This window comes from Heliangelus exortis, chromosome 22 (genome assembly GCF_036169615.1).
Source record: "Heliangelus exortis chromosome 22, bHelExo1.hap1, whole genome shotgun sequence".
In the NCBI taxonomy this organism is placed as follows: domain Eukaryota; kingdom Metazoa; phylum Chordata; class Aves; order Apodiformes; family Trochilidae; genus Heliangelus; species Heliangelus exortis.
In genome coordinates this window covers 1,797,137-1,824,574 of record NC_092443.1, presented here as the reverse complement: position 1 = coordinate 1,824,574, position 27,438 = coordinate 1,797,137, and the positions used below count along the sequence as shown (strand labels likewise).

Below are 27,438 nucleotides of genomic sequence, written 5' to 3'. Positions count from 1 at the left end.
AGTACCATTCAGATTGGATTTTTAAAGCTTTTTTAAGAGTACCTATCCCTAGGATAGGCAGCCTTTCCAGGCAGAACCTCCTCCTCTGCTCAACTCTTCAGGAAGCACAACCACCCCTCCATGGCCAGGACTGGGCCATTTAGAAACACCAGCTCAGCATCCACTGAAGTATCTTCAACACTAATGCTGAAGGAAATCTCAGTGGATGGAAACCCCAGAAGCTGCTGAGGGAACTGGAGACAAGGAGTGAAAGATGAGGTGGCAGCTCTGAGATGAGAAGCCTGATCTGAACCTGGGAGCAAAGAGACCAATGGCTCTGCAGCCCCTGCCAGGAGGTACAGGGCACAGTCTGACAGACAAGGGGCACAATTTGAGAACATCTACTGCAATTATTTCAGTCTTCAAGACCATGGAGGATTCCCTAAAAACCTGCAGTCTCTTGTGGAGGAGGCTGGGGTTGTGTTTTTTGCTTATTTGCCCCTTGGATTTTGTCTTAGTGGACAACATTCATTTCCAGTAACCGTCGGCTGAAGTGGAAAAGGAGCATTTAACAATAAAGTGCAGGAATCCATTCTGAGTAATGGCAAGCCATGTGCTTTTATGAAACAATAACACACCAACATAAAATAAATCAGTGCCTTTTAATTTAACAATGTAAATTACCCTCCCACCTGCTGTGAATCTCCAAAAAGCTGGCTGCATATTTACCAAGCTGTCTATCCCAGTCTCATTCTGAACTGGCCTAATGCCCTGGGGTTAAACTGTAGGACTCTGTCATCTCTTGCACTCGTATGACCTAAGAAAGGGAATGTGGCCTTTTTCCCACAAGCCCAGAGTGAGAACATCATAAAAGCTGAACTTTAGCCCCCTTTTTGGGCAGGCAGCACAATAGCAAGGAGGATGCTGTTACTCCCTGGAGGCTCTGCTGCTGAAAAACATCACCAAGCTCAAGTAAAAGGTCAGTAGCTAGGATTGCATCTCTTGTTTTCCTCAGTTTTCCTCCGTCAAAGGCAGTTAAACATTCTTTGCACGCCCCCCTCCCTCCTTCTGAGAAATGCAGGAAGGAAGTGCTTGCAAAATAGTTTAATTTAAAAGAATTCACCATCTCACACACAGCAAACACTGCTTCAGACTCAGAGCAGGACATTTCTGTTGCCCTCCAGGTTCCCAGTAAAACACAGGGGAATCCCTGCAGTGGCAACCATCCCTCTCTCCCCAGACCCAACCAGAAGCTGTGTTTTAACTCCCAAATCAGACACCTTGGGTGAGAAGCTCTGCAGCTCCATGCAGATCCTACAGAGCACACACACCTTGCAGGTTCTTGGCAAGCAGAGGACATCTGCCAAGGGACCAGGAGCTGTGGAGCCAGGGAGAGGAGGATGCAGGAAACCCTTCATCCCTCCTGGTGCTGATGGTGCCAGGCACCAAGAGGCACTAACATGGTCCTGGGCTGAGGACACAGTTTCACCTCCAGCTGTTCTCCTGGACTGCTGCTTGTTTGATCTCATGGGGTGTTGTTCCTGCAGTGGTTGTTACCTGGACCTTGTTTGGGACTGTTAGATTTAACCAGACCCTTGTCTTCACTAGCTTGATGTCAAAGAACCAGAGTGGGAGGAAGTAGCTCTTGTGCTCCATCCCTTTTTGCCAAGAAGAATGCAGGGATCAGCAGGCAAATCATGGAGAACAACTTTGTTACTGATCCCTTTATGTCCCATGCCCACTCAAGACATAATTCCCCTCAGAAAGTGTTCTCCTCTCCCTGGGCAAACAGCATTTACCATCACAAACCCATTTCTTTCACTTTTCAGAGACTTTTGGCAGCCCTGAGGACTTGCCTTTCCTCAAGCCACGAGCCATGACAGCCCCCAGCACATGTCCAAAGGGGCTCACAAGTCCCTGCCTGCTTTCCCTTCTTTGAGAACCCCCAGTCCTACAGCCACAGGCTCCTGAAACAAACACCCAGGGTGGGTTCAGCAGCCCTGATCCCGCTCCTGCCCTCCCACGTTCCTGACATTGCTGGGCAAGCTGAGGTGGATTGATTGCAACTTAGCACTCTTGGACTTAAAAATGACCCATCAACAAATCACAACCCTGTCTCTCTCTCTCTCTTTCTCTTTTTTTTTTTTAACCCATTGCTGTCACAGAGCATAATTAGATTTATAAAATAAATAAGAGATCAGCACACATGGGAACGGAGCAGAACTGCACCCACAGCCCATTAGAGTGATGTCTTCTTCCCCCAGACAGGATGGCCAGGACAAGCAAAGACACAATCATTTATTTTCTTGAAGGAAATTAAGAAATTTTGCATGTTGTTAATGGGAGGACTTTCTCATGCACAGGCAAGCAGCTTCACAGAGGGGAAGATTAATACTTTCACCAAAGAGGGAAATGAGACTGCCAAATGCCACAAACTGTCTGGGGACTTTGAGTCCATGGCAGGACCTGAAACCAGGTTGGCTGGGTTTTGCTTTTCCCCTTTTAAAGCTGACAGCTTCAATTGACAGCATCTACCTGCAGCCCTGACCTGGGGAAAAAACTGATTTTCCCTAGTTCTAAGCCATTGCCCTGACAGATCAGACTTTAGGTTTTATTACTGTTTCCATAAACACACAGTTATTACTGCTGTTTATTATCCTTCCCACCCCTGGTAACTTTTACCTCCCTTTCTTTTTCAGTGGGTGTTACTTATGTGCATTTCTGGTAGATTTAAAAGTAACTCTTAGAATTGCAGAAATGCCTTCAGATTTTAAATAACGAGTCCATAGTACTGCGTTCTGTAAAGACCTTAAACAAGAAATAATTTCTGTCCCACAGGGGACTGTAAAGGCATTTAAAGAGCTTACTCTCCACCCCATGCCTGCTGCAAGCCCAGACAAATGATAACAAAAATGTGAAGCAGAGGTGAAAGAAAGAAATAACCCCAGAAAGGCACAGCTGGTTGGGCAGATGAGGTGCTTGCACAGGTAGCCACACAGAGCTGGGGATTTTTTTTTGCTTGTCAGGATTACATGCTGGATTTTTTAATGATAAAGAAGTATAAAAAGAATTAATTGCTCTGAAACATGTACAGCCACAGCACATCAGGCAGTATGCAGTGGGTCAGAGTGGCCAGATTTCAGTCAGATGCAATTTGCTTCTGGAAAGTCTTCACCAACTTCCACAACTCTAGCCTAAAAACCTTATCATTAAAACAACATTTTTTTTATTTATTTATTTTAGAGCTTACACTCTTATTCAAGTTTCATCATGACTTTGCTAAAATGCAGCCTTACGTAAATACTATTTTGACACTGAGTACACTGGGCACACTGCAAAGAGTCCCAGTGCAGAAATTACTGCCAGGAGCCTTTCCAGGGAGAACAGAGGAAAGGTTGAAGTAATCCTGTAGTGCCAATTCTTTCAGGAAAAATCCAACCCCACCAAATACCACATTCTTCTACTATAAACAACTGCTGAATTTTCAGGGTAAGTTTTATATTTACCATTAAGCTGGATTCTGACTTGAATTTTACTCCAAACCCTCTGATGACCCAAAGAGGGAAGACTTGAAGGTTGTTTTAACTCCACACTAATTTACAAGATGCTGCTTTAGCTGACCCCATGGTGTGGGTTCAGACACTGAGTACAATTCAACACGGGCACCAGTTTGCAACAAGGAGAGCAGGTGCTGGAGCTGGCTGATAGCCTTTCCATCCTCCTCCTTTCATTCCCCAGTATAAACCAGTCCACTTGGGCACAACCTACTAGAAGGCCAAAGAAAATAGGATTGCTTTCAAGAAACCTGCTGGAAAAGGCAGAATGACAAGGATGGTAACACAGACAGAGCTCCCTCTGTGTGGATGCTCACACTCAAAGTCTTACACATGACACTCTCAGGTGAGATGTAGAAGGGAAATTCAACCTCAGATATTGGAAAGCTGTTAGTTAGACTCTTGAGATTCTGTCATATCCCATTGTACAACAGCATTATGTGGTGATTGCTCACCATCTCTCACCAGCCCATCTCTGCAGGCTCTTGCTATCAGAACCAAAATGAAATTCCCAGTTCAAAGTTGGAGAGAATGCTAGGGCCATACTACAAAAAAAAAAACCCCACCAAGTAGCTGTTTTAAGGAATGGTTAAAAAAGTGTTGTAGGTAGAATAGGTCTGAAAATATTATCTAAATATTATATGGCAGCTTTTAAGCAAAACCAGTAGTATGAGAAAAAGATCATGTGTCAGTTCTGAGTCTCTGTTTGGAGAGGGGCACAGAATCAGGCTCAGCACAGGTGAGTCATTTAGAGGTGAGGCCTCCACTTTATTTATTTCCTCACAGATAGTGTTTGCCTCATCACTGCTCTGCCCTGAAGACCTGACAGAACCTCTGCCAGACAGGAATCACTTCCTTCTCCTCTGGCCAGACACATTACCCTGGGGTGCTCTGGATCAGGGACCATCCCCAGTCACTTCCTTGCCTTAAGGCTCCACAGCCTGTCAGTGCTGGATCTCCTGTACTAATCATCAGTACAGGATGATTTTCCTGCTTTCCCCCCTGTTTTTCTTTGATAAGCTGCTTCTTCTAAAGGGGAATTTTTCTAATCAAGTACTTCAGTATCCAAGGGCAAGGGAAGAAAACCCTGGGTAACCTGCAGTCAGACACAGCCCACAGATCCCAGTGCTCTGCACTCAGGCTGCCTCCAAAGTGTTTGTGGGAGATGTGTGTTTTCCCCTTGTGGGGCTGGGATTGTTTGGCTGGGCTGGGTGATGGATGGTGGAGAAGGCTGTGTCTGGAAATGTGCTCCCAAGTCAGCAGGAAGCTGAGGGGGCCTTTGCCAGCACTTCCTTCCTGCATACAAGGGGAGGACAGAATGGGAAAAACCTTGGCTGTGCCTTACCCTGAGAAAAGTGCTACCCTTCCAGCTGGATTACAGTAAAAACATTTTAATCTTTCACAAGATTATAATATCCTTCCTCTCTAAGTATAGCTGCAGTGGTAGAAGGGCTCAGATAATTAAATGAAGTGAGAATGTAAAACTCACTGGGTGGCTCCAGGGGGCTGGTGCTGGAGGCTGAACAAAAGGAGGTCCAAACTGCAAGATCCCTGTCTTCAGCCAAGATATAAATCATGGTTAGATCAGATCTGGCTATCTCAGTATTTTGGTTTTAAGAGTACCAGTATTATGCACTTGACAGAGAGTGTAAGATCTACACCAGTACACTGGAAATGTGACTCTCTTGGGAGCTTCATACCTGTGCCTGTTATAAGGAGAGGATCTAAACTCAGGGCAAAACACTTATTAGCCCTACAAAAAATAATGTTGTAATGAGCAGTCTGTGAATATTCTAAGCATGAGATCCACACATTTCTCACAAGCACCCAGCATGGTTTGTGTTACACAGAGGCTTTCCTTGAACATCTTTCTCCAAAGAACCAACCTCTGGGTCCTTTTGGGGATGATCCTGCATGATATCCTGACATGTCAGCATCATCTGGTCACAGGAACAAAAATGTGGAGAATATTGAAGAACAGATATTCCATGTTACCACAGGAATTTGCCAAAAATTTTCTATCCTGAACTCCCTGATTCAAACCCATAGACAACAGCAAGAACTTCAGTGTAGGCAGGTGTTGAGAACCCCAGAGCCATCAACCTGGGGATGTGACAGCAAGAGCAGGGCACAAGGTGCCACTTTTTCTGCTGTTCCAGCAAGGGGATGCCCTCACAATCCCCTCAGGGAGATATTGTCTGGATGAGTTTGTCCAAATGAGTCTGAAAACGTGAGGAAGAAATTCTCTGGACTCTTGACAACAAAAGAAAAATCCCCAAACCTGGGAGCAGACAGCACTCAAATGGCCTCTGTTTCTGAAAAAGGAATCAGACAAAAAGACCTCATCCATTAACAAAGAGCAGGGAACAATGGAAACTGTCAAAAAATAGCCCTCACATCAGAACTAAGAATGCCCCTTCACACAGCCAAAAAAGTCCACAGCTGAGCTGGAGCCTGGGAGGCAGTCAGGCACTGCCTGCTTCAGGCCCTTCTCCTTTGCAGAAACTGCCAGAAGCACCAGATGACAATGAACTCTAACAACCAAAGATGGGGATGGAGAGGAAATCTGTGGCAGGATTGAGCCAGAATGATGAACGAATTCCTGCCCATTCAATCTCTCCAGCGAGGACCCTAACAAACCTTCAGGAAAAAATAGTATGCATGTGCATCTTCCCTGGACCTTCCTTTATAGGGGAATGCCACTGCAAAAGCAATTAACAAGAAAACTAAACTGTGAATAAAATCTGAATGAGTTGTGTAACACAGTAATAAAAATCACGTGTTATTCTGAATTAGTGAGAAGTTATAAATAGAAGTTGTTTCAAAAAGTCTCAACCTGGAACACAGTTCTGACAATGCCAATACCAAGATGTGGACCAGGAAACCTCAAAGATCCAGTGACCTCCCTGGCACGCACTGAATTTACAAGTTTTGCTCTTCTTGTGACTCAGCACTCTCCTCCAATAGCACTAAGAAAAATAAATGGAAAGCAAAGCATGCTGAACAAACAGGAAAAGAGAAGCAAACATTTGGACAAGAAAAAACTCACCCTTGGGCTGATCACTTGAGTCACTGTCTTGATCCATCCCCAAGGCAGCACTGAGTCAGGATGCTGAGCTTAGTGGTATCAGCTCAGGATTGGTAGCCCAAGCTCTTGCTTCTGAAAAGAAAAAATGTGGTGTTACTATCAAACCATAGGAACTTCACCCTAATAAGACAAAGGAAATATCTTGTGTGTGGTCTGTGTCTTTACATCTAAGCAAGATAGTGGTGAAACTGTGCAAAGATAATTTAGTGTAGAAGTCATAGTACACTGCCTGAAGGTGACTGAACCTAATGGTGAATCAGTTAATTAAGTCAACCAAGAAATGCTGAAAAGTGGCATCTGCAACCTCATGCATGTTAAAGCCACATGAAATTAAAACATGTGAACTCCCAGAACAGGTTGTGATCAGCTTTCAGCTTTCAGTTGCACAAACAGGAGTCTCTAACACTGTTTACTTGATTAACCAAACAAAAAAACCCTGACCTATCTAACTTCCAAACTGGAGTAGCAGTCCACGTGAGGCTGTTTTTGCTAAACAGCTCCTCCTCTTTGTTTGTTTGCCCTTCCACCCATCACATCTTGCCTGTGGTAGAGCTGGGAACAGACCCCATGCCTCCCAAATCCCCATCCAGTGCCTTCACCACCACATCCTTCCTGCTGAATCACAGCACAGAGTTGTTTATCAGGAAGGAAATTCCCCCTCAAGAGTCCTCACTCTGAGTGTGCTGGCAGCACACAAATGCTTAGAAAGATCCAAATGGAGTGGCAATAACAACAAGTGATTCAAGTCACTGGACAAAAGGCTAAAGGTATATATACATCTGGCATAGCTGGTGGTTTCCTTAAAGCCCAGCACCTGGGTGAAGAGGCTATGAAAAAATCTTATCTCTCCTGAGAAAATAGGAGTTGGAGTTGATGATCTCTGAGGTCCCTTCCAACCCAGCCAATTCTATGATTCTATAATATCACCAAAACAAAAAAGCAGGTTTCTATTCTGCTTGCTTATGGCAATATACATGAAAATGTGAAGTGAGAGTGACTTAAGGCTTTAAAAATAAGTAGGCAAATACTAGGAAGCAAATTTTACATGTAGTCTTCTCCCTCCTGTGATTTTTAAGCCTACTTCACATTTATGCAATCTGCCTTCTATTGCTTTATTTTTACACACAAGCATAAGTAGCAGTACTGATCCATCTGCAGAAGAAAAATGAGTTAGGAGCATGGGTGAAGGTGGTGTTATCCTCCAGGTCCTGAAGATGTGGTCCTGGAAGCCCTAACAAAAGCTTTATCTGAAGACCGTGCCTGTCTTTTAATTGGCTTTTACAAACTGGATCCTGAAGTTAAACCCAGTTCAGCAGCCCTGGGGGTAGAGTTGACCACAAACCCAACACCATTCAAGCTACACCACCCAAAATCTCTGCTCTACTCTTGAATGATGACATCTCAGGCTCAGGATGCCACATTTTACCTACATCCTGAGCCTATTTACAAGCAATCTCAGTAACCTGGGTTATTTCAAAGTGGGAAAAAGAGAAAAAGAGGCCTGTGGCCTCTTCATACCACAGGCTGAAATACAAATAGCAGTTCCACCTATTTTTACAGTCTTTTTATCACATAGATGTTTAACTGCTCAGAAAGAGAAACTCCATCTCCCTGTGATAAGGACATAAGAAAAAAAGCAAGGACACCGAAAAAAACCAAAACCCAAACATTTTTGGAAAAGAACAAATAAAGCAAAAAACAGTCAGGCTACATGGTTCTAGTGTACACCCTTCACCTCATTAGTTCTGACACTAAAACTAGAAAGCAGCAGGGAAAACATCAACAGATGTCTATCAAAGTGAGATGGATTACCCAGGCTACCCCTCTCAGCATGGTGAAATCCGCCAGCTTGACAAGAATTTATTTTTTATGGAAGTTCCTGTCCACGTTTCTAACATCAATCAGCAAATTGTTGTGACATCAAGGGCATAAATAAAACCTGAACCCTCGAGAATGTCTTCCTGCACACTGAGTGCCCAGCACATCCTCAGCATCAACGGGATACCAGGAATAAAGCAACGGTTGTGTGCAGGCACCAACCCTGTTGTGTGCAGGTACCAACCATGCAGAGCAAGATTGGAAACCAAAAAGCTGACACCCATCCTTTCCTAACCTCCAGCTGACCGTGCAGCTCAGCTCTGTGTGTTTTACTCCTGGGAGTAGAACTGACCCTGCATTATAAAAGCAGCAACTTCCAAGGGCTGGGTCACCACTCCCCCCCCAGCCAGGATAAACAGTTTACCAGCAGCATCCAGCTGAAGTGAAGGCAGTGACACCTCATTCCATTTCCAGCAGTACAGCTGGGCTATGCCCTCAGAATATTCAGAACACTGGAACAGGCTGCCCAGTGTTGTGGAATCTCCTCTGGAGACATTCAAAGCCCCCCAGGATGTGCTCCTGGGTGACCTCCACCAGGTGCTCCATGATCTCTCAAGGTCCCTTCCAACCCCTAACTCTGTGATTCCAGAGAGTGAGCAGGGATGATCCAACAGAACCTCTCACAGTGAGATGAATCCTCTTTTCTAAGGAAGGGAAAAAAGGTGGAAAAAATAAAATAAAATTCACAATTCAATGCCTCTTCTTTCCCCCATTTTCTTGAAGTATGTGTGAAGCCCCCCTGTTATCCAGAACAGGAATGGGGATGTGTGAGCAGACCAAGCTTCCCTCACACTTCTTATGCCTCACTCAGTCCCATGGAACACTGGAAATTAAAAAAAAAATCATCCTGAAAATAACCAGCATCACTGCTGAAACCCAGGGCAAGGCTTTGAGGGTGTTTTCTTTGTGTCTGAGGCCCCAGGAAAGGATGTTGGCTCCAGAACGCCAAGTGCTGAGCTTCCCACCTGCTTTTCCCCTTCTGAGGCTGAGAGACTGGGATTGTTTGATGGTCTCTGGCACCCTCTGCTGACAAACACCCACCGACCTGCCTGGTCCCTGGGAACTCAGCAGTATGCACACAACTCTCATCTCCTTTTCTAGATGAATATTCCATAACTAAAAACTAAAGGGGACTAAATAATTGAGATTATTGTAATAGCAATAGGTAAATCCTTCATACTAGGAGATACACTGTACTTACTTTAAATGCTGATAATTCAGTAACTCAAGCTCTCAAATGAAAACCAAGCTTATGTTGCTTTCCTTCTTTCCAACCTTTGTGTTAACACCATAAGCACAACAACACTGGGGACTCCATATATGAACTTCCAGTACTTCCCAGAACACAGCCAGGGCTGTTTAATTTTGATTTATTCAGGCACTTTGTTTGCTTCCCAGCAATTTGATTTCAAGTTCAGGCACTGCTGTTAAGCCATGAACCCAGACACAGGAACATCTGTCCTGGTGACAGAAAGCATCTGATCATTTTCCCTGGGATTGCTGAGGAAGCTTCATCATCCTGCATCAACTTCTGCATTTTTATTTTTTTTTTTATAATGCATTAACCATCCCCTCGAGCCTGGCACTTCCAAAAGGCTTTGATGGACAGACTCTGGCACACAAACCTGAAGCAGCTGAAGACACTGCTCCTGCCAGCTGTTTGTCACCTTTCTCTGCTGGGAGACAGCACAGCTGGCTGGGAGCCTGCATGCCCATCCAGCTCAGAGTTTTGGCACATTGATGTGAACAGTGGGTGAAAGAATTTGTGTGAAACTGCTGAGCTCCGTGCTAGAGAAACAGAGGTACAAGGACACATTCCTTCTGCAGAGCTAAGAAGCAGTGGGGGACAGTCCTCTCCTAAATTCCTGCAGCTGTTTGGCCAGCAGACATGGAGCAGAGCACCAGCACAGCTCATCAATGGGTGCAGGAACATGAGCTGAACTCATACCTCCATGTGGGGAGTTGCTCACAAGGGATCATGAAGAGAGACTCTACACTATAAAGTTTTGGAAGTGTAATTACGTTGGTAAAAGTGCAGTAAAAACAATCCCCTCCTGACTGACAGATGCTTCAGCAAGCTCTCAGCCAACACAGATACAATTTTAAGACTCCTGGCATTTAGGGGAAGACGAAGGGAGGAAATTTTTCCTTTTACATAATCCTTCTTTTTTTTTAAGACTTGAAGCTTTCCTTCTCCTGAAGGCTCTGCTTGAGTAACTGTAGACACAACACTGAACACAGGAGCTTTTCCAGGATGGATGAGTAATTTCAGCAATCCAGTAAATTATCTCCATCTTGATCTGCTTCCCTTACTCATCTCCCCTTTCTGTTCACTCAGAGGAGCTTCAACTCTGATCTGTTGATTTCTTCTTCAACACTTTCACTCCAGACCATGTCTAAATCCTACTAGAGTCAAAGCAGAATAATCCAAGGATTTCCTTTCAACTCAACATTTCCTCTGTTATCCCTGTTGCTAGCAAATCCCCCTGGGGCTCCTCATCTCCTGTCCTTGTCCCAGCAGCTCTGCAGCTTCCACAGGTTCCCCATAGCACTCAGGTTTCTGGGCAGGCTCCTTGGCTGGCTCCTGAGGGCATTGCTTCCACCTGGCCAACATTTTCAGAATTCAGGAGTCCCACAAGCATTTTAACTTCAAGGTTACTTCAGCTGACTTGACCTAGATTTCCTTCATAGTTTTTTTTCTCACCTTAGATCTGATATTCCTTGTCAACAAGAAGCTACCTCTTCTAGCAAGTTTTGTCTCTTATTTCTGTTTCTTTTACACCGTCCTTCCATCTCCTTAAGGGAACATTCTCCTTGTTCACTGCTCAACAGGGAGGATGAAGAGGCAGGAGCTGCAGCAGAGATCAACTGCCAGCAATTAAAATGTTGGAATGATTGGTAACAGCTGAAAAGCTGGAGGAGAACCTGGCTTTGTTGTGGCTGAAAATCCTGGGTAATCCTGGGAGTATTGATTAAGACTGATTGATTACTGGCCTGGTCTGGTTTGCTTGTTCTCTGAGAAGATCTCTGTCCTAAACAATTTCACCTGTTGGTACCTAAGGGATTGACACCCTCCTGTCAATCCTGCAGGGTAGGGGTTCTCACTGTTGCTTTCTGAACAAGTTTCATCACCAAATGACATCTCGTTCAATTAAGCCACCTTATCAAAGTCAATTAAGCCTTTGCCAAGCTTTTAGAGCATGGAGCCAGTAACTTCCCCACGTTCTCCTTGTAGGCTTCCTCATGCTTGTACCCATAGCATGAGAAACAACATCACAGCCCACCAAGTCACAAAGCTGAGTCCCATTATGCACCACCCACTCCGTGCTGAGGTTTTGTCTCTTCCCAAGCCATATCAGTGTTATCTCTATCACTCCTGACAATGAGCTGCTTTCAAAACTCCTTTGGGGAGAGCTCTTCCTTACCCTGAATCACCTCCTGCAGAAGCTTGCAGAAGGTCTTGCCCAGAAAGCAGGCTCTGAATGCAGTGATTAAGCCCTAAGTAGGATTAACAAGGTCATCCTTGGTGGCATAAACAGCTTTCACATGGGACCTTGGCTTGTAACCAAGTTTGTGGGAGATGATACTGTCCAAAACAAGGAGAATTTGATGTGTGTTCTCATCTCCTCCCAGCACTCTTGGAAGGCTGGGACCAAGAAGCCACTGCTGGGTAGTGAGCCAGGTTTTCCCCTGTGACTGGAAGCTGGATCTTCACAAAACTTCTCATTGCCCTTTGGTTCTTATTCTAATGAACAGGCAAAGGCTTCCAGCCTCCTCCTGCATTCCACCCAACAAGTGGCTCAGACCATCTCAGGGGAATAAAGTATCCAAGTTCAAAGGCTCAGGTAAATTTTCAGTAGAGTTTAGAGCAAGGCAGGCACAGTCACTATGAAACTGCCCACTTGCAGCAGGAGCTCACAATAGTTACAGGAGATTTTCAGAAGTTGAGGAAAATGCTGTATTAGCCAGCTTTTGGACTGCTCTGCATCCATACACAATGTTATTAACCTGAAAGGCATGTGTTTTTCTCAGTATGATTTATTACTTGCAGTTAGAGTTACAATAATCATGGTCTAATTTTTCAGAAAGTATTACAGTTTATGCATAGTTGTAACCACCTTTTGAAAGACCTTTAAGTAATGATGAATCGACCCATAAAATAATACAAATGTTAGAACTAACATATTATTCTCCCTTAGGCACGGGCAGGAATATCTGATTTATGTCTGCCAAATGATTTGGCATCTGAACAACTGGCAACAAATTCAAAGTGAAGCAGCAGAGCTGTGGGCAACCACTGGAGAGATTGGGATTCTTTCCCTTTTCAAGATTAAATGCCATGTCTGGCTCTGGGATGTTATGATCTAGTTCACTTGTTCACAGGGCAGCAAGTTAGCTACATCAAGATAACATGAATCTGCTCTGCTTTGCCACTGTGCCATAAAGCACCCCTCACATTAAGCCTGGTGTACACACAAGTCCACACTTGATCAAAGGAACCACTGGAAAAAGATCTCACCCTGTTGTGCTCTCCTGTGAAGCTCTCCACCCTCTAAGTCTGCAGATGCCTACCAAAAATTGAAAGGTCTGAAAAGCAAATTAAAAGGGTACCAAGACTTCCCAGAGAAGGGTCACAAGGATGATGATCAGAGGACAGGAGCACCTGCCATACAAGGAGAGGATGAGAAACCTGGGTTTCTTCAGCTTTGAGAAGGCTTAAGGGAGACTTTATTATGATGTTCCAGTATTAAAAAGTACTTAAAAGAAGATGGAGACTCCCTGTGTGCAAGGAGTCACGTGGATAAGACAAGGGGTAATGGGAGGGAGATTTCCCAGGGAGATTTCAATGGGACACAAAAGGTAAATTTGTCACCATAAAGACATGGAAATGCTCCTCACCATTCCCCTCAGCTCCTCTGAATTCCTGTGCCCCTCAGCTTCTCCAGAGCTGCCTGGGATGCAAAAAGGAAATCTGAGGCGACATGCTGAAAATGGAAAATTGCATCCTCCTAAAAATTATTAATCACTTCAATTGCTGAAACAATACCCTTTGTCAAAGCTGTGGGTGGTGAAGCTGGCACAGCTCCTACTAAAGAGAAACTTCATCTTCACTGGTACAAAAGCACAAAGCAGCATCCTGTGCTGCTGAGATACTGGACCTGAGTTTCTTTCAAGGCATGTTCACCACCTCCTTTAGCCCAAGAGTTTGTGGAAAACAGGAAGACAGAAACAACTTGGGTCAACAGAGTCCTGAACCAGACACCACACGGGTGCTGCAGCAGGAGGAAAGCTGCTGATTGGCAGTAATTGCTATTTATTGGGAGGAAAAACATCTATTTTACAAGGCTGTGCATCCCTCTGGGAAGCTCTAACGGAAATGGTGCAAGTGAGGCACCAACACAGGACTCCACAAAGTTCCCTGAGAGCCAGGAGCAGGAGGAGTCACTTGTGAGGGATTTGCTGTCCCAGTGCCACAGAGGAGCAACCCCTGTGCTGAGACACGAAGGAGAAGTTGCAGACAGAGGCCCTGAGAGACACAGGGTTTGTGTCTCATTCTGGTCCAGTTCAGAGTCTGTGGGATGGAATTCAACCTGGCAATACCTGTCACAGGTTAAAAATAAGAAAAAGGGAGCAAGGGAAAAGCTATAAAGATACGAGGAGTGAGGACAGCAGAATACATATATAAAAAATGTGCCTTTCCAAGTACAACTTGCATTGCCTCTCTCTTTCTGAATACTCAGATCTAATTCACAGGCAGCTAAATTATAATTTTATTTCTCAAACAACAGAAACTCAGAGGAATATGCTCAAAGTAACCAGCTTTTAGACTTGGAACAGAGCTCCTTAGGAAAAAGGAGCAGCCCAGCACTAGCAGGGGACGTGCCTGCTGTACAGATGCCTTCAGAGCACAGTATGTTCCATCATCTCTTTATCAAACCCTCAACTAATTAAACAATCCTCTTGTCAGAGGGGACAGGCATTGTTTGTGTGACCGATGCCCTGTAAACATCACGGAATAATCTGCCTTTCTCCTTTTTTTCTCTCCCAGTTCTCCCAAACAGCTGGGGGATGCACTGCTGCCTCTCCAGAAGCCTCTGCTCATCTGTCACTGCTCCCACAGCTCCGCTGCTGCACGCAGCATCAGAAGCCAAGCTTAGGACAATAATGCCACAGCTACCCCAACAACCCATCTGATACCATGCCATCAGGAGTCCCCAGGCCTCTGAAGGGCTGAGCAAACTGCTAGGAGGGGGGAAAGATGCGATTCCTGGATAGAATTGACAATGAAAATTGTATTGATCTATAAACGGTAAAAAATGCAAAAAGGAAAGGATTTCCAGGGCCCTCTTTTGGCTTCAGTACTGTGGAAGAAGAGGTTGCAAATGCTAAAGCTTTGATCAGATGGCATCGGGCTTGCTCACACATCTGCACAGTGACAGCAGCACAAGCTGTCAACTCCAAGTCCCATTCAATGCTGAGCTCCAGCCCCAGGCCCCCCAGAGAACAGCTCAGAGCAGCTGGGGGCGTGGAGATGCCACAAGAAACAGGAATTGGAGAGGGCAGTTTTCTCCTGTGAAATGAGGTGTTCCTGTAGGATGCAAAATCCAAAGGATGCATCCAAAGGATTTGTGCAGGTCCCCTCACTGTATTCCTGACGCAGGGGAAGTATTCCAGACTTCAGTGAGAGTGCTCCAGCCACCCCTGTCAGCAGGGGTGACAGCTCTGTTACCCCACAGACATGGCTGGGACAAAGCCCATCCCATCACTCCTCCATCAAAGTTTCTGTTTTCCCACTCCTACCACCACCAGCAATCCAGACTTATTTTCTGTAGGAAACTCCAACTATCTGGACTTCGAAATTCTGAGTTCAAATGCAGCAGCCTGACCCCACAATGCATCCCCTGGAAAACATCCAGATTTTGCAGAACTTCCCTTCCCAGGAAAGAAACAGAGAGCAGGCAGGTGGCAGCCCCCACTCCTGGCCCAGGTGATGCTCCCTGAACCTGGGGACATGGGCTGGGACAGTCTGCTCCAGGGTGCTCTGGTGGCAATGGCTTCACCACCCATAATGAGAGATAACCATGATTTTATTTGATGTCAGGAGATTGTGTCTGCTGGTTTGAGTAAGGAGGAAATGGGATATTTCTGTAGGAAAGGTGAGGAGGAAGAAGAAGGAGGCAGCAGCCTGGCTTCACCCAGCCCTACCCTGAATGGGCTTAAAGCTCCTTCAAAGGAGAAACCACAGTGATGTGTCCTGTGCTCAGGACAGACCAAAACCCAGGAGACAAGACATCCAACAAAATGGCTGTTCCTTTTTGCACCTCATCTAGACCACAACAGGGAAAAAAAAAAAAAACAAAACAAAAACTGCTCTATTTTTAACCTACCACCAAGAGAGACTTCATAGAGCCATGCTCAAATCTGCACAAGTTTCTCATCTTAATCCAAGCTAAACTCAAGCAAGTGTAAAGAAGACATCCCAAATGGAATAAAGCAAAGCCAAAATAATGTTATCCTAGGAAAACTGCACAAATTTGTCTATCTGTAACAAAACAAGCAGCAGTATCAGCCTGGAGGCTCCTTTTCTTTCTCTCTCCTTTTTTTTTTGTCTTTTCCCTTCCCTGGTGTTCCCTCCCCACCTCATCACTGCAGCCAAGTTTTAAACAATATACATGAAAATAGCAGCTTTCAATCTGTTCCTGGAGTAGCCAAATTAATGAGGCCACATGGCATCCCAGGGCACTCTGGAGAGAAGGGTTCAAAATGCTTCTTAGTGCAGCTTGCATTGCTCTAAAAAATGTAAACCATTTCAACCTGGCAGGCATTCCACTTTCTTTCTCTCCTGCTCTCCAAGTAAAAGAGCACTCAGAACTCCAAACACATACTGTGGAAAGAATGATGCACTTGTGGAAAAAGTGAAAGACCCATTTGCTTTTCTAAACTTAAAGATTTATAAATCAGTGAAAATATTTTGAAAAAAAAAAAAAAAAAAAAAAAAGCAGAACACTTCTGCAAGTTATACCAGAGCAATCAAACAGTTGTTGTAGAAACAAGTACCTGTTTTTCCTGACCTGCATTTGCAGGCTGGCAGGAAATCAAAGTTCATGTCAAATTACAGAAGATTTTGAACAGACTTGCATGCACCCTCCAATCTCAGCTATTAAATCTGTTTGGGCCCAGAGTTTATTTTTTGTAGGAAAGAAAGTATCACTTTTTCAAATGACACATGCTTGGTGTTACCTCGATGGAGCAGGTATGCTTTTTGCTGTAATCCTAGAAGGGGGAACAGATTTTCCATAGAATTTGGCTCAGCTGGAGGCATTTTCCTCTCCTTGAGCTGCTGTATACATTATCTACTATATTTATAATGAAACCCATGCGGTTCAGCAGACACAACCACAAACATCAAACTAGTCTGGCTTTGTCCTAAAGGCCTTAATATGCAAAGGTCCCAGCAGCCTGTGTGGGTCTGGTCTTCATATAAACAAACAGCAACAAACCAACCCCTATCTTCTCAGCTAACCACCAGCCAAGTCCCTTCAGACAAGACCTACAGACAAGTGGGCCATGGTTACAGCAGCAAAGGAGAACACTTTCATCTGCTGCCCTCCTTACCCCATCACAGGGCCATCAGATTTCTCCTTGACTCATTATTTTCACAGAATCCCAGACTGGTTTGGGTCAGAAGGACCTTAAAGCTCATCCATTCCCACCCCCTGCCATGCCCAGGGACACCTCCCACCAGCCCAGGGTGCTCCAAGCCCCATCCAACCTTGAACACTGCCAGGGATGGGGCAGCCACAGCTTCTGGGGGTGACCTGGGGCTCAGCACCCTCACCAAACAATTTCTTCCTCATGTCCAACCTCAGTCTCCCCTCTGCCAGTTCCAAGCCATTCCCCCTCATCCCATCCCTCCAGGCCCTTGTCCCAAGTCCCTCCCCAGCTTTCCTGGAGCCCCTTCAGGCACTGGAAGGTGCTCTAAGGTCTCCCCAGAACCTTCTCTTCTCCAGCCTGAACACCCCCAGCTCTCATCCTGGCTCCAGAGCTGCTCCAGCCCTCCCAGTATCTCCAGGACCTCCTCTGGACTGGCTCCAACAGCTCCGTGTCCTCCTGGTGTTGGGGACCCCAGAACTGGACCCAGCTTTACCCCAGGGGGGTCTCCCCAGAACTCTTATTCCTGTACTCACAGGACATGAGACTCTGCTGAGGGACCCCAGGCTGCACCCTGCTCCTCTCCTCTGAGATTTGCACCTCTGTGATAGAAAAGTCCATCCATCCAAGGAAAAACAGGCACTGGGAGCTGCAGTGGTGGGACAGGACAAAGCAGAGCCTGTGTTCATGAGAACATAACTAGAGCACAGCTTGGAAATAAAACCAATCTTTATATTATAGCAGATTTCACCCCCCCAAGACCACTAAAGCTACGACACAGCAAAGTGCACCTCCTCATCCTGACCTCTGCAAGTTTTATTAGCTGCTGAAGTCATGAACCATCACACCCTGCTTCTGCAAATATCTGGTTTAACACAAACTTGCAAAAACTGTGTGTGAAGGAAACACATTTTAAGTTCCCTTTTAAAGTTTCCTTTCTTTTCGTGCCCATTTTCAGATCTCTGGAGTTTCACAATGTCCATGTTTCACTAAAATTAAAATCACTGCATTGCAAAACACATCCGAGACAAAAAGTTTCAATTAAGCCTAATTAAAAAAAAAAAAAAGTGAAAACCCCCCCAAACAACCCAGTTTTTCACAATCATGGCAGAAATTCTTTACAAATGCATCTTCTTCAGACCCAGTTAAATGTTCCCAAATGCCCTGAGTACAGAAACCCTCAAGACTCCATTGGCAACCAGACTTCCCACCTATTCCCATCCCCGTGAATCAAATCACTTCTGGATTCATACCTAAACAGATGGATTTTTCTCATGCTATCTATACTAACCAGACCAAGCCTAAAAACCCCCCAGTGCCCTCCTGAATTCCAGTCAGAGCTGACATGAAGGATAAGGAGCCAGACATCCATTAGCAGGAACCTAAACTGGGTTTTGGGAACTGCTGTTCTCGCTTATGTTTTTTGATTTATACCTAAGAACTGAAAAACTAATGAGATTTTAATGAAAAGTGGGACATTATTCATTTGTTTCAACCTTCCCCCCTCCCCCAGGAGGTTTGGTTTATTTTCAACAAGCATGCTACTGATTAAAATAAGAGGTGACATTTTTAAGAAGCTGGAACATAAACCTGTTCCCAAATGTGCATGGCCTAAAATGATAGACTGGTTTCTGTACAGTTTCACTGCCTTGTTCAAATATATTTATTTATTTGTTTTCCTGGCCACTACTACATAAACAACAAAAATCTAATCTGTATATTGAGTAATTGTACTGAAAACTTGACTAAAAAAAGTCAAGCCTCTGGCTATTTAGTTTCTTTCCTACCCTAAACAACACTCAGAAACCCTGCATGGATGTTAAGCATAAAACTCTTTGCAATTGAATGGCACATAAAATTAAGAAACTAAATATAAAGCAAGGTGCACAGGTTATTAAAACTATGAATCCATAAAGTTCTCCTTGCTGAAAAAGCTGAAGTCCAAGCTCATATGTTAGACCCTTGTCAAAGTCTATCCAACACTCAGCATCAGCATTGGACAAGGTGGCCACTTTGAAAATTATTTTATTAACAATAGGCAGGTCTGTAGCACAATTCCAAGCTGTAAAGCTTTCAAGAAAAATCTGTTACTAAGCCATATATTTAACATCTTTTAATCTCCAGTGTAGCTCACATAATATGTACAGATTTCCTTGCTGCCTTTCATACTCAGGACAGTTCAGAGAGTGCAGTGCTCCTGAAGCACACATCTAGGAAGCCTCCGATCAGAAACTCAATCCCTCAATACAATAAGGTCACTGAGAAATGAAACACTAAACCAGAGCCTTTAAACAGGCATTTAAATGAGGAAATTAGTTCTATAAACATCAAGTATTTGAACTGTCCATTTGTTATGGAGAACACAGCAGGACCACCAATTACTAAAGCCATGGACTCCAAACTGGCAGCGTTTGCTTTCCAGCATTACATCAAAATGCTGACTCCACCACCCAGGAATTTAACTCCTCAAGATACAGAAAAGCACCAGCTACAAATTATGGAGTGACAATTTTAATACTTATTTATTAAAGCACAGTCACTGCCTCATGGCTACGTTGCCCAACCCAAAGGCTTGGATGGCAGAGGGCAGATTCCCAGTTTGCCCAGTCCCCTCCCTCCAACCTTTCCCTTCTTTTCCTACATGCTTGGCACTACCAGCATCTCCATCCTACAAGCATTACACCCCAGTAAACTGAATCACTTGGAGGTTTTAGGGGATGAGACAATTCAGTCCCCTAAATCTAGACGTTCACTCTTTTTTGGGAGGCTATAATTCAGTCTGCAGCATTCAGCTGAAGATCAATGTCCCACACAGAAGGAACACCAGAGATAAGTTGTTCCACCCAACTTAACAAACATTTCCTTGCAGTCACACCCTCTTCACATAAAAGCAGGAATCTTTCTAAACTCATACTGAAAAATTCTAGTGGAAGGTCACAAACTGTAACAATGGATAATTATAACAATCATCAGACAAAAATTAAAAATAAATTGCTCATCAGTTGTTTTTTTTTTTTCAAACTGCCCAAGCCTCAGTAAGAGCATGTTTTGGACAGAAAAGAATTTGAACTTAAAAGATTACAACAAGCTGCTATTCATCAGCTCAGAAACCAGTACTGGATTCTCCTGCAAGAGCTCAGCTCTCCCAGGAACTCGCCTGAAACATCCTGATTTAAAACCTCTTCTTTGATTAAAGTGATCTTTAGACAAAGAGAGCTGCTCCAAACCTCTTCCACCTCCAGGCTGAACAAATCCATAGCTCTGGATAACACCCAGCTTATGGCTCATCCCATCTGCACTGCCCTCCCTGAGCTTTCAGAGCTCCTGCCCTGGAGATATGGGAAAGGTTTTGGGACCAACATTAGAATTAAAGAGAGAAAAAAAAAAAAAAAAAAAAAAAAAAGAAAAAAAAAAGGATAATTTATCTAGAAAATACAGCCAGCATGTTCATTTGGAGTTTTCAATGAGGAACAAAATCAGATGAAGAAAAACTACAATTCTGCAAATGTCTCCTTCCCCAGAGTCACCACCCTCAAACCAAACCACACACCAGTGCTGAGACTGGAAACCAAGGGATGAGAAAGCAAATGTACCAGGTGATGTTATCTCTAATTCCCAGATGAGAAACTGAAACTCAGAGTGAGACAATTCTGCTACCATTAGGCACATGTCTCCAGATCTCAGAAACTTGGGATTTATTTTTTTAAAGCATTCAGCTTGACCACACAAGAGGTACTGTTTGTTACAGCTATGTTGCTCTAGGTTTGCCATCAAGTATCTTTTACTCAACTATCCCAACCTGGATGGTGAGAAAAATTATGCAAGATTTTAGGCAGAATCCCACCACAGGTATTTTAGCAGGAGGGATTTTTGTGTCATTTAAACTTCCTCCTCCATCCATTGATCAAGTTTCACAGGCTACAAACTACTAATATCTGGCTCTTTCCTCCCAAAAGAGGATTCTCTCATCACAGCTTGCCTTTACTCCTCTCTATTCCACAAGCCTTTTCCTTTCAGGAAAAAAAAAAAATTCCTGCCTTTTCCTTTCTTATCTTAAATGAAGCTCTGAACAATCACTCTGAGCATGCTTCAAGACAGCCACCTCTACAGGAGATCTCTGTAGAGGAAATAAGAATAGAAATCAGGATTTGGTAGGAATGCAATTCCCCACTTGCTTCCCTCTACCCCCTCTCATTCTAGGAACAAGTAAGGCAGAGCTCTGACTGACAGGAGCTGTCTTAACTGCACACTCCAGAGCACATCCATCTTCAGCAATGGGAAAAGCAACAATTCTTCTTAAAAAAAAAAAAAAAAGTTGGTATGTGGTCATGTAATTAAAGCCTGTCACAACTGACACCCCCACTGTGGTGGCTGGTGTGGTGCAGGCATCCTTAACTCCTGGCATTTCCTCATTTTAGGCATCTGAAATCCCTGTCATGTTTTTATCGTACCACACCATAAATTAATTGTGCAGCAGAAGTGATGGCTTTAAAGCAGAATTCTTCAGGATGACAACAACCCAGCCAGATCCCTGGCTAGAATTAAGCCCCTACCCCTGGCTCCTCATTCACACTCCAGGCCTGAGACAGAAACACATCTGTGAACAAGCTCGAGCACATGCCCATGCTCACTGTGCTTAAAATTAAGCATATGATAAAGCACTATGGGCTTTAACAACAACAAAAAAAAATTAAAAAATAAAAAAAGCATTTTTTAAAAAGCTACAGAGAAAACACACGGGGCTGAGATCAAAGAGAAGAAACTGTAAAGTAAATGGCTTCAGAAAGGACTCAAGCTGACAAGAGAGGCATTCACACCATTAGAGGTCCCAACACAGTCTTTTTCTTTCTCATTCTCACCCCAGACAAGTGAGGACCAGTACAGAAGCCATGAGCCCTAACTGGGAGATAAGAGCATTGGTCAGGATGTGCCCCTGCGTGGGTGTGGGATGGGTTGGTCACTGTGGAGTGGGATCAAAAGGGGTTGTTAGGGGAACAAGCAGGAAAGGTAAAACAATGGCTGAGGTAAGAAGCATCTCAACAAATATGCAACCAAACTTCTGGGTTTAGAGCTTCAGGAGGGAAGGGTTTGGCCCCCACCCTAGAGATGCAGTCCTGGTGCCAAGGCTGAGCAGCAGGAGATCAAAGGAAATGCTGAGACTCTGGAGGATGAGGAGGATGAGGAGGATGAGGAGGATGAGGAGGATGAGGAGGATGAGGAGGAGGATGAGGAGGATGAGGAGGATGAGGAGGATGAGGAGGAGGATGAGGAGGATGAGGAGGAGGATGAGGAGGATGAGGAGGATGAGGAGGAGGATGAGGAGGATGAGGAGGATGAGGAGGATGAGGAGGATGAGGAGGATGAGGAGGATGAGGAGGATGAGGAGGATGAGGAGGATGAGGAGGAGGATGAGGAGGATGAGGAGGATGAGGAGGATGAGGAGGATGAGGAGGATGAGGAGGTATGGAGGGCACTGCTTCAAGGTATGGAAGGAGCTCATGAACACCTTCTTCCAAGCAAGATTTCTTGAGAGCAGCCAACTTCTCAGTCACAAGATCCCATCTAGTGACCTTCACCCAAGAGCTCCTTCTTTCTAGGAATAAATGACAAATTGTTTGCCTCTCCTGGTGAGCACAGAGCTCAGGGTTCTCACACAGCTCTGTGCAGAGGGTGCACTCAGCAGCAGATCATCTGCTCCTGCAATTCATAAGCTACAAATTGAAGAAACACACCAGGAGCTAAAATGAGTTTCCGAGAACAAAAACAGCTGGTAAAGAAACAAAAGCCAAATATTCTGCTGGCTGCTGGCTGCATTTTTTTTTTTTTTTTTTTTTTTTTTTTAATTTAGCTTGAAACGAAATGAAAAAAATCTGCTTGGAACCCAAACAGTCTCTAGCTGAAAATGTGGTGTCTAGCCTGAAAAACAGAGGCTTCTGGACACAAAGCCAAGCAGCACAGGATTCCCATGGACCTGGTGTTTCTCAAGCCCTTAATGTGGTTCAACTTAGGCAAGTGGTTTTAGGATTCCCAGTTTAAAATCTACAACGGACATCTGCAATTCATTCCAGTTTCTTATTTTATTTCTTACTTCTCCAACCAACTCCAAATCATTTTACGAGTTCTTGCAATCCGGTACTAATCAGTTACTCATGTTGGAGAAGTCCCTGCTTCCTAAGAAGAGCTCCCTTTGCTCCAGGAGCCAAGCTGTGCATTTCGTCAGCTGCATTTCACCAGAAACAACAGGAACTACCTGAGAAAAAAAGAATGATTGGCAGTGTCCAATGCATGGTTTAAAAACTCAGAAAACTTCTATCCCAATGCACAGCACTAACCACTTTCTACACCTCTCCTCTTCTATCAGACTCACCACAGCAAATCAAAGGCAACTCATGGAATTGCCCATTTCTGAGGAGATTTGATCAAATGGCTTCAGGGAAAACTTTGGATAAATTTTCATCCAACTACACAGAAGGAATTCCCACATGAGAAACACCACTGGCTTAAAACCTTTAATAGCCATGTGCCAACATTCTGGCTGTCAGTATTTGCCCACCACACATCCCATCTGCTGGATGAAGTGCTGAGAAGAGGTGGCAGGCAAGGGCAGCTCTTTTACAACTTTTAGAATTGATTTTTTTAGAATTGATTTTGAGGCAGTAAGAAATGTTAAAGCCCAACACAGGTTGCCTCTCTACTTTGTTGCTCTTGTTTAAAATAAAGGTGGTCTGAATAAGAGACCCTGTGCACAGCATCACCCCAGAACCATGGAGTCTTGCAAAGGGAAAACCCTCCTCAGGCACAGGAGGCTGAAGCAGACACATCCCCCTTCCACACTCCAATGTACATTAAAACATCAGGTGTAGGGTTATTCCTGCTCTTGGCTTCCACAGGAAGGTTCCCTGCATGTAATACAGAAATCCAGTCAGCAGAGAACAATAAAGTTTTCAGGGGTCCACTTAGTCTGTCATCACTCACCCCGTAACAAGCCTCTAGCTGCCTGCCATTTCCTTCAGGTTTGTTGGGGAGCTACAGACCTGAACAGAATAAAAAAATTAGAATGAGTTTGCTCTTAAATGTTCTCTTGCTGGTACTGGCAGCAAATGAAACTTTGCTGGCATCACTGCATACCTGGCACCATCATTTAGAGGATCCAAGAAAGAAGAGGGAGTGGACAGGGCTTCTTTTGTGAAGTTTTTATCCTTCTGCTTGAAAATCTCAGCACCATCTTGTTTCTGCAGAATTATTAAGGTCCCTTCCAACCCAAACCATACCATGATGATTTAGGTAAGAAGGATAAACAAAGCCATCTCAGCAGCACAGCATTGAAGGACCCTGTAAAAATCCCAGGGTATAAAATAATGATAAGAGATCACTGCAGCATTGAATTTAAATACTTCAGTGGTGGAAATTTTCCCAAGAAGAAGAAAGGAGAAATCACTTTTCAGAGAGGATGTATGTTAGTAAAAGTAGTGCAAGTCGTCAGGAAGAAAGAACATTGTTCAAGAACATTATTCTTTTCTATTCACATCATCTTCAAGAGCAAAATGGGTTACAACTAATTCATTTATTTTTTTTTTCTCAAATAGACATTTTCCAGTGTCAGATTTCAAGTGAACGGATGGAAAAAAACAATGTTTGCCACGTTGGAGAAAGGGCAACTTGAATTCAGTGCACGACTGAGCTGCTGGTGCCATCCCTCAGCACCATTCACACAACTCAGACCCAGCAGGACTGAACAGACTTCCTACAGGATGAAGAATGCAGCTGTCGAAAGCTGCTTTGGGGCTAAACCAGACAAAGACTAACAATTCTGTTTGCACCCTTCTGAGTTCCTATTTTACAGAGAGCTAATTATAATTAAGAGACCTTTGGTAAAAAATTAGTTGGGAGCTGCTATTTCTCTTCAGAGCTCAGATGAGAGGAACAGCTTCATCATTTGGGCATCATTCCTGTCTCTGTTGGCTTTCTAATGACACGAATGGCTGTGATGCCCAGATCCACCAAGTGGTGGATGAAGATTCCCCTTTTGGGGGCTTGGAGTACTGGTTGCCTCTTTCAGGATTCAAGAAAGACCAATTCAACAATTCAGATGTGGGCTGATGTGTCCAGGCAGGAGAGGGGGCAGCAGCTGACACTGGTGGCTCATGAAGAGGACTCTTGAGGGAACACAAAGTGCACATCATTTGTGGTTCTGATTCTCCTAGGAATGGCAACACTGCAGCTAAAGGAACAAACATCTCATCCCTATCAGCCCAGCCTAACAATCAGCTGATAATGCTCAGCTTCTAGGATTTGGAAAGAAAGGCACTGGAGAAACATTCCACTGGTTTCCTGTTTGAATAATGCAACCCTGGCTGTCTGGATCTCAGAGTCAGGACATCGTGCTGCACCCAGGCCAGCTTTATTATTTCTTTCATGCTTACTGTTTACATTTTGCCTTTCCCTCTCCACATGGTTTCTATCTACAGCTCTTGAAGGTAAATCATGAGCTTTAGCTGTTGCACAATGTACCATCTCAAGGGACCTTTACAGTCTCCACCAGATGGTTGGGTGGACAATACCCTTCTTTCCACATCCTTTACACTCCCAGATTCTGATGAATCCACATTTGACCAAACTGAAAATGGAACACAGATAAAACTGCTTTCACTAAGCATCTTTTATAATTTTTTTCGAGTTTGAAAAGGCTGGATAATTCCTGGCAATAAGCTTGTATTAAGCATACAAAATGTCACTTAATTTGCCTGGCAGCATTGCTCTGGTGCTATGTCCCCTGTTAGTTGCACTGGTGATGACAACAAGGAACAGCATTAAAACATTTCACTCTGTTAGGGAACTGGAGAAGGGCAGAGCTGGAAGCTCTCTCATCAGAGCTCATCCAGTCTCTCTTACTCCTTAAAGCAGGATCAACTCTAGCTCCTCCATTTTCAACAGATACTTAGCTAAATCCAGTCCTAAAACCTTTCCAACATGGATACTCACCAAGGGACTCAGTACCACTCTTTCATTATTTCTGTTCAAAGTGGCCAGGAACAGCAGTTTATTTTTCTTTTCACATTTGCACAGCTACCAATTGTTATTACACCCTCCTTGTCCAGACTGAGTCATTCCTCTTCCCCCTCTTGTCTCATATCTCATTTTCCAGATCAAATTGTTCAGCTCTTGCTCTCCCATTAGTTTTCCTGAAATGCCCCATTCCCTTTTGGGCCCAGCACTGCACGTATGCTGGGCACAACCAATTTAATTGGTGTTGTACAGCCCCTCCAGCAGCTGGACATGGAGTAAATAGTACAGAGCAGATCACTAAGCTGATGGGAATTCATGAAGTCCCTGTCACTGCTGGCTTGTCACCCTTTTCCTGCCCTGAAAACATGGTAATTCTTCCTTAAATATAGAGCTTGCTCCAAACATTAATTAACTGCTCCTCTTCTTAGACCATTTCTCCAGTCTCCTAAAAGATTATTTAAATTCTGTACTTGACACACTGCTGTGCTCATCAACATTCCTCCCAAACTCTGGTTACCACCTGCCTCCTGACAACTCTCACACAGCTCTAGTTCTAGCAGACTTGTACCACGCTGCCATTTCACTTTCCATTTCTAAGCCAGAAGCAATTAAATCTGCATTTAATAAATGCTGTGACACACAAAGTGCAGTAATTCTCTGCACTGCAAGAACAATGAAGTTCATAGCTGATGAGTATGTTCTACATGAAGAGACATACACTGTTCATCTTAATTTTCATTATCTGTGGTGTTATATTTATTCCCTTTTTTTTAGCACACGTATTTTTAGAGTGCTATGGGAGAAGGTACAAGAGTTAAGACAGTTTTCAAAAAAAAATTAAGACTTAGTTGGCAGCTTGGGGTATTTCTATCATCTTGTCTGCTTCACTAGCAATGATGGGTTACCTTAACTTTTAGGGTACTTGAGAGCAAACATTTGTGTAATTATCCTGCCTGCTAAAGACTTCTCATGGTTCCTGACAAATTTTACTCTTCTATTTTTTCATATGACAGCATTTAGCAAGCTGCACATTGACTGAATTCAGTTCTACCAATAAAGGTGCAAAAAAGCCTCCTGTAACTGGGATCACAGAGGCAAAGAAGGATCACAGACAACAAATGTAAACCACAGAATTTATCTGCTCTGCTAACAGTTAAATGGTTTGCATTTATTTTTTTTTTGGAAGCTGCTTTTGTTGACTACCTATGAATTCTCATGGTTCCCTATTGCACCAGGCCAGCATCACACCTACTCCTACATAATTTCAAATTAAAGAAACAT

The 27,438-nt window shown here is 44.0% G+C and overlaps 1 protein-coding gene and 1 long non-coding RNA gene across 5 annotated transcripts in view; one reads left to right on the top strand and one right to left on the bottom strand.

The window, feature by feature from the left end:
* Positions 1-27,438, bottom strand: part of EXD3 (exonuclease 3'-5' domain containing 3) — a 216,441-nt gene that overhangs the window by 168,328 nt on the left and 20,675 nt on the right. For 2 of the 4 annotated variants that reach the window (XM_071766068.1, XM_071766072.1), the window contains exon 3: positions 6,583-6,690. In XM_071766068.1, coding sequence (XP_071622169.1) covers positions 6,583-6,619 — 37 coding nt within the window. In that variant the 5' untranslated portion in view covers positions 6,620-6,690. Of the gene's footprint in view, positions 1-6,582; positions 6,694-27,438 lie in introns of all 4 variants that reach the window. The other 2 variants (XM_071766070.1, XM_071766071.1) reach the window with 1 other exon arrangement.
* Positions 785-2,172, top strand: LOC139806615 (uncharacterized). Its single transcript, XR_011730303.1, has 2 exons — positions 785-958; positions 1,809-2,172. It is a non-coding gene; the product is annotated as an uncharacterized lncRNA (long non-coding RNA).